The following is a 12,655-nucleotide window of genomic DNA, read 5'->3' as shown; positions in this document are numbered from 1 at the left end:
AAATACATAAAAAAAGTAAAAATTATTTTAAGTTATTAAATAGTACTTGTTTAGAAAAAGAAAACAAAGAAACGAACTCATAATATTAAAGTATAAGTATAAATACACCTTGCGCATCTCTCATAAAAGTTCTTAGCAAGGTTCTAAAACTCAATTCTCGTATAAAACTCCTTTTGGTACTGTGGTATTTTAAAATTAAGATATGCATTTTAAGAATTTTTAAAAAATTATTTAATTCTTATAATTATAGCTCCTATGCCTTTAGGTCAGAAATATCTATTAACTTTATATGTATAATTAACATTTTCTAACTATTCTTTTTTCGGCCTTATAGTTTAAGTATATTTAGTTACGTCGAAAAATGAAAAGAATGATCGCTAATATTCTCAAAGTTAGGAAGAATATTTCAAATTAAGATTATTTTATAGATTTTTAAATACATAATTTAATTCAGTAATATACTCATTAATATAAATAATATATATAATTTTTATTATAAAATTTTACTTTATTATAAAATTGTAATTTGGTTTTTTTCTCTTTCTATATACAAGACATATTAATATGACGTGACAATCATGATATACAATACTGGGACGTTGTTCTCTCCACTACCGCCCTTTACCTCCTTCACCTCCTCAAAATTTAATTTATTTTTAAAACTATCCTTCTGTTAAAATTTTTTTACCTTTTTATTATTTTTTTGTTGTTTATTGATGTGGGTTAAATGGATACCTTATTTAGGTTTGTAAGTTTTCACCAGCAACAACATCATCAACCACAACTCGATCCATCCCTCAACTCCATCACCAACAGAACTTTTAGCAGTTCCAAATCATCTAGACAAAACTACTACCATTACTCCCACCAAGAAGACCAAGAATGCTTCAACTTTTACATGGATGGCGAAGACTTGTCCTTGTCTTCTTCCAAACACTACTACCCATACCACAACGTATCCACCACCACCACCACAACCAACACCTTCAGCACCACTGTTCAGTCGCGTCACTGATGCGAGAGACCGAACCTACCGAACCTTGGCCTCCATATCGGAGAAAACATGCTCCTTCGAGTCAACGAGGAAGACGGTGTTGAAATTCCAAGAAGTCGGCCCCTGGACAACTTTCGGACACGCGGCGTCCAACGACGCCATCTTAGAAGCATTAGAAGGAAACCCCAAATTGCACATACTTGACATCAGCAACACCTATTGCACTCAATGGCCAACACTTCCGGAGGCACTGGCAACTCGAACCGACGAAACTCCGCACCTCAAGTTAACCACCGTCGTCACCGAGAGAACCGATAACTCCGTGCAGCGCGTAATGAAGGAAATCGGAACAAGAATGGAGAAGTTTGCGCGACTCATGGGCGTTCCGTTCAAGTTCAACGTCGTTCATCACGTCGGCGATCTCTCTGACCTTAATTTCTCTCAACTCAACCTCAAAGACGACGAGGCCCTGGCCATCACTGCGTGAACGCGCTGCATTCGGTTTCCCCGACAGGGAACGGCCACGACGCATTTATATTGTCGCTGCAAGGTTGCAACCGAGGATCGTGACAGTGGTGGAAGAGAGGCGGATTTGAACGTAGGAATCGAGGACGTGGAAATCCGTTTTACCTTAAACTAAATGAATGTTGACATCCGTGCGGATGCTCACGTCCGTTTAAAACGCAACTGGACGAAGCTGTTTACTACATCTTCACCCCTTTCACCACTGTACTTTCAAGCACCACCACACCATCAAGATTGACCGCAGGCACCGTTGGATCAATTTCTTCTACCACTACTAACCTTTGCAACCTTCCACTAAGCACGTCACCTAATGAAATTTCATCACACTCTCACAGCACAACGAAAATGAGAGGAAGAAATCGAACTTTAAAGAAGAAGAAGAGTTGTGTGCTTTCCGCTGCATGGATTCATGTAGGAGACCAATAATAGGTCATTACTGGAGTAGAGTGGGTAGAAGTTAAAAAATATTGATAAAAGTTTAAAAATATTAACCCTAAAAATAAAACTTTATTAAAAGGACAAAATTGAAACGGGAGTAGAGGAAGCAAATAATAGTGGTGTAGGAAGCAACGCTCACAATACTGTCACATGACATAACATAATAATGCCTTGAGACATCAAAAATTTAAGAAAAGAACGAAAAAATAAAAAAATAAAAAATACTATGAATTAACATTTGATATGTGTGGACAGCAATTTAAAAGAAATAACATAATTAAATTATATTTAGAAACTAGAAGACTTGCATCAAATAAAAATTACAATCTTTTTAACTTTTTCAAACAAATTAAATAAATGACCAAAAATATAATTAAACCTAAACAAATTACCCAAAAAAAATAGGAACAAGCTCTTCATGGATTCAGCATATATGAACGAACTGAAACCCAAGTAGAAGCTAGCCCATTTGGCAAAAGGAGTCCTAGCCCAGTTGAAGAGAATGTCTGAGGTCCAGAACCTAATGTAGAAAAGTAATGTGAAGTATGAAGAAGGTTCGTAGAAGGTGGCAGAGTTACAAGACAACAAAATGTTAATTTCTCTTGGACCAGTAGGCTGTGTTGAATAGAAGTAGGTTCACGATTGGCAAAGATGTTTCTTAACCATGTTCATCAGACAATGCCTTTATTTACTTTTAAACAAATACTATGTCATATTTTATATTTTATTGGTCCACTAAATAGACGGCGGCCAACATCTATGATCATTATGTATGGAGAAACAAAACTTGGTGCTCAAGTTTCGACCCAGATCGCAATTTTCAAACTCCAAAACATGGACACAATCTTTTGCATATCATCCATAAGCTGACAAAAACAAAGGGTCCCAATCTTTTTGATCACTCATTATTTTAAGTCAACAGTTAGTCAGTAAATTCATATCTATTACCTCTATAGTGTTCACACTCACTTTACATCAATAAACTATTTATTTTTTATACACGTCAACTATCTTCCACAACATAATCTCACTGCTTTTTAATACTTAATGCAATTGGGTCTACAATATAAAAATTTATTCTGTTTGAATGATATTCTGCTACATTTAATTACTAATTTTTGATGGGAAAAGGAGGAGATAAAAGTGAAAGGTGAGAGGAGTGGATTATGGATCCAAGCTGGCCAAGTTGAAAGAAAAGGAAAAGGACAACAAGTTGATTGAAGACATGGGAAGAAAAAGGTTTGAATTGAATCCGAAGGGCCAAAAGATGAAAATGATTCCTGACAAAAACCAACGAATTGTGTGGAATGGTCTTCATCAATCTACTACGAGGTAACATCCTGGTAGCTTCCACCCTCGGACGACGTCCTTATCCACCACCCTCACCAACCACGTCACATTCATTTTTACTGTTTCTCAATCCATTTTCCATCACAATCTTCTACCTAAATAAAAACCATATTACATGCAACCATTTTTTTTACCTTATTTCATTTTATACTGTATAACGATACGGAGAGTGATTGATCGGTCTGAACTGGTTGTGGTTAATGTTGTCCGACACAATTGATTAAATATTAGTTGATCTCACGACGATAAAATTGGGAGGCAAAAAAACTGGACGATATTTAACAATAACAATCTCTAAACATAGCAGGTAAGAATTATTTAGTCAAAAATTAGTTGTGATTAGATCATAATTAAAATTGTACTAATCAGAAACCTAGAAACCTATAAATAGAAATCAAAATTAAAAACATCAATAATTGTATTTATTGCGAGATTAAAATTTTACTGTGATTTCCAATCAAATTAATCATTAATTTAAATATCAGAGTGTATTTGACAAGTATTCCATATGTTCTAGAACTTTAACAAAGAAAAATTAAAATTAAAAATATTGAGATGAACTAAATTAATTTTCAAAAGTGTAAAGAAATGTTTGTAAAGATCATTCACCCTATACCGAAAACACATTTATTAATTAGTGTTACAACATCCTCAAATTTCCCCGACAATAATTTTTTTATCATTTGATGTTTTGTTGTGTGTTTTTTTTTACTGAAAAATTCTGGAGAAGATACGCACGCCTAAAATCTGTGTCCACATTGCTGTCTTGATTGTGTGCTGTGCCATGGAAAAATATGTCACTAACTCTTCATCAAATGTGTGGCACGCACCTTATAGTCAAAGCATTACTGAAGAGTTGTACCAATATCCAATTTCAGTAAATAGTGTTCTGGAAAAGAATATTCTTCGAGATTTGCAACTATTGTTAGTTTATCAGAGTGTGTTTATTAAGAAAATGGTTTTTCATTTTTATTTCAGAAAATTTTGAGAACGTTCAAAAGTGATGCACGTGGCGCGGAACAGTTGGGCGGAGGAATAAAAGTTGGGTCCACATGGTGTCGACCAGATAGAGAGTGAGCAGTCAACGATTTGACCAAAACGGGCTGGGGCGGTGACGGAAGCAGTGACAAAATTAGGCGAAGGTGGCTCCCTCAAACGCATACTCCACTCAGGATGTGCCACGTATCGGCTGCGGTTACATTTATGGGTTGGAGCCGAGACCAGGTTCGAAGTTTGAAGGACTTGTCTACCCTACGTACCGCCTCCCTCCACGCACGTGTGAAAATAAAGCCTTTCTCGCGTCCTATAAAGCTTAACCTCACCTTTCTTTTCTCAAGTTTCAAGTCACACACAAAAACTACAGCCAGGGATAGTAAGAACAGAGACACAAACTAGAGAAGAGAGTAACCGCGAATGCAAGGAGAATTGGAATTACCACCCGGGTTTAGATTCCACCCCACCGACGATGAACTCGTGAATCACTACTTGTGTAGAAAGTGTGCTGCTCAGTCCATTGCCGCTCCCATCATCAAAGAAATCGATTTGTATAAGTTTGATCCATGGCAGCTTCCAGGTACCACCCTTTTTCTTAACCATCATTCAACTAACAAACAACTTCCACTCGTCATGGAATAACCCTTCTTCTTTTCTCTGTGCAGACATGGCTCTTTACGGTGAGAAAGAGTGGTACTTTTTCTCCCCTCGTGACCGAAAATACCCAAACGGTTCACGACCGAACCGGGCTGCTGGAACCGGGTACTGGAAGGCCACCGGAGCGGATAAACCTATTGGAAAACCGGAAGCCCGTGGAATTAAGAAAGCCCTTGTGTTCTACGCGGGGAAAGCTCCGAAAGGGGTTAAGACAAATTGGATCATGCACGAATATCGCTTAGCCAACGTCGATAGATCTGCCTCCAAGAAAAACAACAATTTGAGGGTATGTCCTGATAACAACTACCTTCTTTTTTGTTTAATTTTGCTTGATTACAATAATACGTGATTCGGTGAACTTTTGTAACGATTGTGTCTGTCTGTTGGAATTGCAGCTTGATGATTGGGTGTTATGTCGAATTTACAACAAGAAAGGGAAGATTGAGAAGTACAATAATGTCGACGAGGTTGTGGAACAGAAACCGGCGAAATTACCGGAGGAGATTCTGTTCCAGCACGAGATGAAGCCTGAGATCCAGATGTACGGCCACGATCATTTCAGGAATAACCAATTGTACATGGACACGTCGGATTCCGTGCCGAGGTTAAACACGGACTCTAGCTGCTCCGAGCACGTGGTTTCGCCGGACGGCACCTGCGAGAAGGAGGTGCAGAGCGAGCCCAAGTGGAACGACCTGGAGTTGGGCCCGGACCTGGTTTCGGGCTACGATTTTAATTTCATGGAGCTGTCAGCAGATGACGCTTTTGCCCATCAGGCCCAGTTCCAAATGAACCAGCCCTCGACGTGGCAAGATATGTTCGCGTACCTTCCGAAGATATTTTAATTTTTTAGGGTGGACCCAAATCAGGAAACAAGCGTCTCACATTTATTTATAAAATTCGTTCAAAGCGGAAAGAAAAAAAAAACCATTAAATCGTGCGGCACTAACCACCACACGTGCTGTTGAGTTTAACTGGTATTGGTTCCTAAGGAAAAATGAGAGATCAGGTATACTGTAACTAAATAATACCAAGAAAATTTATCTCCACTGGGTGAAGAATGAAGATCCGTTAGTTATGTTAGGAATTGTGTTAGAAAATTGTAGCTCCAATGCTATTGCATTTGGATTCTTTTAATATTATATTATATTTTTTTAATTTTTCAGACTAAGCAGCAATTGAAAATTGAAATGTAGGGTTTCATCTCATCTTCCATACTGCATCAACTTTCATTGTGTTTTACTTTTAAATGCTAACTCATGTAATACGATAACTAATTACTTCGGGAATCAGATTGTTACACCAATACAATACAACAATAAACGATGGACCTCCTTAACATGTTCCAATATAACCGACATCCTAGATTATAGAACACCAACCCTATATGCATGATTAAACTCTTTTTTTCTTTTTTTTAATGATCAAATACTGACACCTCTGGATTTTGGAACACGGCTGCAATCTGCAGGTCCCCAACCAATTAACTTCTTCTCATTTTCGAATACCATAACTTTGTCTTGCATGGATATGTCTGCATAAACAATAAAGAGAAGAATTGTAATGCTACGCTATATAATATCCATTACCCAAATGAGGAACCAGAAGAAAAGAGATGGTAACAGTAGAACAAAGATTCCTACCTCCAATTAGGTTCAGTTCCTCCAAACCTATTTCAGAACCATCTAGAATGCCCAGACAAACATTTCCCAGGGTCTGGAGAAACATATGACACATGAAATACATCCATTACTTGGGATAGCAGCAAAAAAGTAGAGAAAAATAGAAATATTTGATAGGTTAGAGTGTAGAACTCACTGATATTATGAGATAAGCTTCTGGAGCGATCTCAAATTGAGCTTTAACTCTTCCACCACTGTTGAAACTAAGTGCCACGGGCTTGAAGTATTTCCGGACTTCACGTATGCTTCTGAAAGGTCTTCTACCGTGCCAGCAGATAGGTAAAGTCTGATCATCAGGTGCTGCTTTCAAGGGCTTTCCAGTTAAGTCCTTCTTCAGCTACATTTGGAAAATTTAACAAATCGCCATGTTAAGTAACCTGGCATTATTTTCTCGCACAAGATTATAAATACTGTCAACCTAAATGTTTACGAACATAGAATGAACTGAGTTTATTATTTTTCCAACAAAACTTGCATGATCATATAGAAGAAATGTTTCATCGTGCCTATTGAAACACTTCAAATTGGGGAATACAGTGAAAATCATTTAACTGACCCAAGAAAGTAATGCTTGGTAAGCATGAGAGTTGAAGTAACTATAAGAACTCCCGGTGTCAAAAACAGCAGTCAGACTTCCAACACCAGTTTTCCTCCCTCCGAAAACGAGTTCAGCTGGCCCTGCAGAGTAATGTTTGCTGAGGCAAAGCACAAAAGATTTGAATCAGTACATAGAACCATGAATCATTCATTAAGAACATGAATGTAAAACGAGGATGTGACTTCTTAAGGTGTACTCACGAATCTACTGATGAAATTGGAGTCCATGTGATTCGAGCAGAGTCATATGCATTTCCAAAGAAGATATACCCTCCTCCTTGCGAACTTAAACAGTGACCAATCACATTTCGCACCAAGCCCTGGCTGTTCAGCTGGGATATCAAGCTGGTCTTTCCCCTTCCAAGGCCAAGTATTCCATCTAAGGGATGGTAAGAAGAAGGTGAGAACACTTGATCATATCCACACCTGTAGAAAGGAATAAAAACAGAGGTGCATTAGCTTACTAAGAATGTCTCAACAAAAATGCTTGACACATTGCAATGTAAAGATGCCATGATCAACAACATTCTGAACACCATTGGAGTGATTTTCTGAAACCTTTCTGGCCAGTGGCAATACTAAAGTCATAAGAATATAGGATTGCTGAACTCATAAGAAACTTGTTGGAAAATGAAAAGAAAAAAGCTTTAGTCATCCCAGAATGAAAAATGTATCATGAAAAACATAACTTCTCTGTCATTAATTATTTGTAATCTCTTAATTGTTAGTAAATAGTGTTTTACATAGCATAACATGCATGTCTGGTTCAGCTTTTAGGAAACTGCACATCCTGTAACACAGCCTACAATTCCTAAGCATTTGCATCAAATCCTTTTATTTCACACGATTTAGGAAAAAATGGTACGTGCTTATGTGATTTGCACAAAGAATGATATCATCTAACATCATGGAGTTTAGTAAAGTTGCCACAAGGGTCCACTCTAAAGTTCTGATTTTTCAACACCCATGTTCAACCTATCTACATAAGTTGTGAAACGGTTTCAAAAAATTTTATGTCCATATCATTCTCATCTGTATTGGTACAATCATTTTGCTGAATGTTTTATCTGAAGGCCTTTTCTAAAAGCAAGCATGCAGAAGAAAACAATCATAGACAAAGGAGGTGAAACAAAGGTTGCGTAATAAACTAACCCCAGTGCCATCCGAACTTTAAGTTGGACTCCATTGGTAAAGTTAAGAAGGTAGACATCATTGAGAAGCACACCAAAGGTTGAGTACTGATCTGCATAATTAATTTCATAGTCACATTGATCAGGGTTTTCACAGATGTACTCTTCAGAGGGCTGCAATGATGCACAAAGAGGATCCTTGCAAGGAACAAAGTCATTGCTAGGCCTGTAGAGTGGATGGGGTGTCTGTAAAAATAAGCAACAAATTCAGTTCAACCAATGCAATAAGCAAGAATGAGCTTTTCAATCTCAAAACATTTTGCTGTCACATTCTAAAAAATTAATTGATGGGGGGTTTTCTTTTCATCTTGGTAGTGAAGTGATAACAATACCTCAGAGCAATGGGTGCAAGGGGCATCACACTGGAGCCATGTGAGGTCACTACCTGTGTCCACATCAAGAAAATAAGGCCTTGGTGGCTGACCGATATTGAGAGTAACATTATAGAACCTGTAAACATTGAAATCAACAATAAAAAAATGACTTATATCAGAATATCAATATCCTAAAGATGTTTCACTTTAATTAGAAAAAGCAAGCTATAGATGTCCACAGAATAACTAAAGTTGTTCTGCTATACTCTTTTGGAAAAGTTCTGAAGCAGAAAGTGAACCCCATAACATGAAACAACACAGAGAACGGAGAAAGAAGACTTGTAAATAAGTTATGTACCTACCCAACAGGATAAACGTTGCCATGAAGAGGGATCACAACAGAAGAGCCAGCAGGATTCAACAGTCTTGGACATGATGATGACGTGGCTTGACTTGGGAGAATTGAGTTCCTTCCACTTTTGTGTCTGTTACCAAACCAAGCCGAACAGTACGACATATTGAACAACACCATCATTGCAAGCACCATCTCTACTTTCCCCATCTTCATCCTCTTCTCTCTCTAGATCCAACCAAAAACTTATTTCTTTTATTATTTTGTTTGTTTGTTTTTAAATCTATGGATGAAAGAAAGTGAAGAGTGGTGGTGGGGTTAAGTTTAAATCAGAATTCTTGATTCTTGTAGAAAGAATTGGTTTTGCCCATGTCCATGAAGGATGGGATTCGTGGGTATTGCTTTTGCTTCAATTGTTGGTGTTAGTTTGTGGGAATATAGGTGACAACCTAGGATTGGGTTTGGGTTTGTGTTGAGGAAGGAGGAAAGAACAGAACAACCTTGGCATTGGAATTGGAAGTAGGATTGCTTCTCATGCTGTAGCTTCTAGTTCCTTTCTTCCTCATGAAGCATCAACACTGAACTTTGTTGTCCAGAAAAATTATCACAACCCTTTTGAGTAAATGAAGAAAAAATTGGAACTGGAACTGGAAACACTGTTGTGTGTTCGTTCAGGATTTGAAACTCTTTGATAACTTCTGGGAAACTTCTTTCTTGTCTCCTTCCAACACTGCAGCCAAAAACTTTATATATTTTATCTTAACCCGTTGAGTACAACATTTACATTTTTTTATTCACTTCTTTAACTTTTATAATGAAACACAACTCAAACTTTTAATTTCTACATTTAAAAATAATATATTTTAGTTTTTAATATACCATTTGTACGTGTCCTTTAAAAATTTTTTACTACCTTTTCATGTGAAACCAATAAACACATGTAATATGTAATAATCTTTATTTTATTTTATCATTACGATTTGTACTTCTACTCACTATTTTACTTGTGAAATTTGACTCTAGTTCTTATGAGCTGAAAAAAAAAAACCACATAACCAAAACAATTTTTTTATAGAACCAAATATTTATAAAATCATGTGTTATGATGAATATGGATCTTCTTTTAACATATTAATTATTTTATTCTTAATAATATTTAAAAAGTTAATGTATTAATGTAGGTGAGTTGTAACTTAATCGTATCCATTATGGATTCTTAAATTAAATTATATAATTACATTAACATTTATTTGTATATATAAAATTATGTTATGCATTCTTAAATTAAATTATATAATTATTTTAACATTTATTTTTATATATAAAATTATGTGTATTTTTATTCAATTTTGATATATGAAAATGTTTATTATATTAACATGGTTTTAAATAAAAAAATTATTTGATTTTTTTAATAGATAATATTTTGAGAAAAATCCATTTTTTTAAACTAAAACATGTTTATTATGTTTTAAATGTAAAAACTAAAAATAAGTTAAAAACTTATTTATATATAATATTTCTTAAATAGTTTATCAAAATAAATTTATAAAAACTTTCATAATTAAAAGAAAATATACTTTTACAATTATTCAAATATAATAATTTTTGGACTTATAAAAAATTATTTATTTTTAACACCTTTTTTTTCTTTTGAAATTACCTTGTTTAACAAATTCAACCTATATTATATTCTTAACTTTTCAAAATAATAAAATTATGTATCTAAAGTTTGCAATTAAAAAATTATTTTAAATAACTTTTTATAAAACCAATATTTATATATTTTTTAGAAATAATAGATTATAAACCAATATAAATTAACTTTCATTTCTCAATAATATATGGAGATAATAATCATTATATCAATGTCTATAAAACTATCTTCTTTTATTATAGAGTTAAATAGGTCTATATTTCTTGATGATTTTGGTTTCGTCTTTCGAAACTTTGATTTATTTCGTCTTAATTTAAAAAGAGACAAAATTGTTTCATTTTAAAATAAACTGAAAATGAACTGAAAAAAATAAATATAGAAATTAAATTAAATATAAAATACTAACACATTTAATGTTGTTTTCATGTGGCACATGTTAACTTAACATGTAGATAATTTTTTTTTCTAAAATTAAAAAAGAATTACGATTGATATTTAAAATATTTGTTCATATTATTAAGTATTTAAACGACGATGGTAAAAAAAATTAAATTAACTAAAACTGAAAATTAACCATAGAAAGTAGACCACCAAATTAACTCAATAAATATAAGAACTAAATTAATATTTAAGTAAAAATAAAATAAAAAAACCACAAACTAACAAGTCTCGTGTCTTTAAAATGTTTGTAAGATATTAATAAAAATGACTTAATTAAATCATTTAAAAAGTTAGTTATTTAATTGAAAAAAAAAACAAAAGTAAATCAACTTTTTACCTAAAATGAGAACAAAGAGAATAATTAAATCTAAAATTAAATAACATAATAAAATAGATTTTAAAATATTAGGAAAAGAGTTTTTAGGGACGTTAAACCAATTTTATAATAACAATTTGGTAATCAATAATATTTAAGTAAAGTAGAAAATATATAGTATTTTGTTGAATGGGTGATCAAGTGGAAGGGAAGGGAAGGGAACTATGCACTCTTTTGAGTAAATTGGTAGTGGTTTAGGTCAATTTAGGGAAAGTGAGGTGGTGATTTGGGAAGTAGGGGTTCTGGACACATTTGGATTGCTGGGACATCTTAGACAAGTCATCTGTGACTTGTTAGGATCATAAAGCTGGCCTAAAACCTGTTAGAAATGGTAAAATCGAAATTGGGTCCTTATGTTGTAGAAATTGATGTTTTAAAAGATAAAACTTAACCTTAATCACTTTATATTAGTAATAGGGAGAGTTAGGATCATCTAGGCAAGTTTAATTAAGCTTAATACATGAAGTGGGGTGTTAGAAGTTGATAAAAGGGCCTAGAATTGGTTAAGGGTGTGTGAGTTGCATAATTATGCGGAACTTGCGTTCTGCAGATTATGCAGTCTCGCTATGCAAATTGTCTCGCATAGCGAGACCCTGTAAGAGGGTGCTCACTGTCTGGGTCATTCGCTGTGCGAGCTTGTGCGTTGTGCGAATGACCAGAGGGTGCTACTCTTTATTTGTGGATTCGGCGAATCCTGTCGCTATGCGACTAGTGGTGGTCTGGAACCACTGCCCTTTTAATTTGAAGAGCGAGAGGGGCGCAAAGCGAAGAGGTTTGGGGGTGTGCTCTCTGTTTAAGCTCTCGCATAGCGACCTGGGTGCGTTATGCGAAAAGACCTGAGGCCTCTAGCTTCAGCGAGTTAATTCGAATAGCGAATGAAAGGGGTGCGCTATGCGAGAGACATGAGGTCTGGCACCTCAGCGAGTTAATTCGCCTTGTGAGTGAGGGTGCGTTGTGCGAGAAGATCCTGTCTTGCCTTGCGAATGGTGTGTGCTGAGCGAATCCTTTGAGTCCAGATTCCTTTTTTACTCTTGCTTTGGTTGAATTAAGTGTGTGGAATGATTGGAATGCATAGTATGATGGTGGTAA

At 35.2% G+C, this 12,655-nt stretch overlaps 2 protein-coding genes and 1 pseudogene across 2 annotated transcripts; 2 read left to right on the top strand and 1 right to left on the bottom strand.

Moving 5' to 3' along the window:
- The first annotated feature begins 620 nt into the window (after positions 1-620).
- LOC124834407 (protein SHORT-ROOT pseudogene) lies at positions 621-1,634 on the top strand (annotated as a pseudogene).
- A 3,001-nt stretch (positions 1,635-4,635) lies between these two features.
- On the top strand, positions 4,636-6,165 carry LOC124834403 (NAC domain-containing protein 2-like). Its single transcript, XM_047309079.2, has 3 exons — positions 4,636-4,880; positions 4,966-5,243; positions 5,353-6,165. The coding sequence occupies exons 1-3, from the start codon at positions 4,721-4,723 to the stop codon at positions 5,800-5,802; spliced, it is 888 nt and encodes a 295-aa protein (XP_047165035.1). The 5' UTR covers positions 4,636-4,720; the 3' UTR covers positions 5,803-6,165.
- Positions 6,166-6,219: 54 nt separating this feature from the next.
- Positions 6,220-9,821, bottom strand: LOC124834402 (aspartic proteinase Asp1-like). The gene is made up of 8 exons (XM_047309078.2): positions 9,103-9,821; positions 8,759-8,876; positions 8,389-8,612; positions 7,438-7,662; positions 7,196-7,334; positions 6,776-6,976; positions 6,601-6,673; positions 6,220-6,491 (listed from the first exon to the last, which is right to left on the bottom strand). Exons 1-8 carry the CDS (start codon positions 9,306-9,308, stop codon positions 6,382-6,384), a joined length of 1,296 nt encoding a protein of 431 aa, XP_047165034.1. The 5' UTR covers positions 9,309-9,821; the 3' UTR covers positions 6,220-6,381.
- Between the last annotated feature and the right edge of the window lie 2,834 nt (positions 9,822-12,655).

The sequence above is a fragment of the Vigna umbellata genome, chromosome 1, assembly GCF_029865625.1.
Source record: "Vigna umbellata cultivar VRB3 chromosome 1, Vumbellata_1.0, whole genome shotgun sequence".
Classification (NCBI taxonomy): domain Eukaryota; kingdom Viridiplantae; phylum Streptophyta; class Magnoliopsida; order Fabales; family Fabaceae; genus Vigna; species Vigna umbellata.
Note: the sequence above shows the minus strand (reverse complement) of the source record. Positions and strands in the feature narration are given on the sequence as shown.

Excerpts from the sequence above, each read along its gene's own strand:
- LOC124834403 (XM_047309079.2), top strand. The coding sequence starts at position 4,721 with ATGCAAGGAGAATTGGAATTACCACCCGGGTTTAGATTCCACCCCACC. Across the intron at positions 4,881-4,965 it reads TGATCCATGGCAGCTTCCAG|ACATGGCTCTTTACGGTGAG; the intron begins GTACCACCCTTT and ends TTCTCTGTGCAG. Across the intron at positions 5,244-5,352 it reads AGAAAAACAACAATTTGAGG|CTTGATGATTGGGTGTTATG; the intron begins GTATGTCCTGAT and ends TTGGAATTGCAG.
- LOC124834402 (XM_047309078.2), bottom strand. The coding sequence starts at position 9,308 with ATGAAGATGGGGAAAGTAGAGATGGTGCTTGCAATGATGGTGTTGTTC. Across the intron at positions 7,663-8,388 it reads AAAGTTCGGATGGCACTGGG|GTGTGGATATGATCAAGTGT; the intron begins GTTAGTTTATTA and ends TCCTTTCTACAG. Across the intron at positions 6,492-6,600 it reads GGAACTGAACCTAATTGGAG|ACATATCCATGCAAGACAAA; the intron begins GTAGGAATCTTT and ends TTGTTTATGCAG.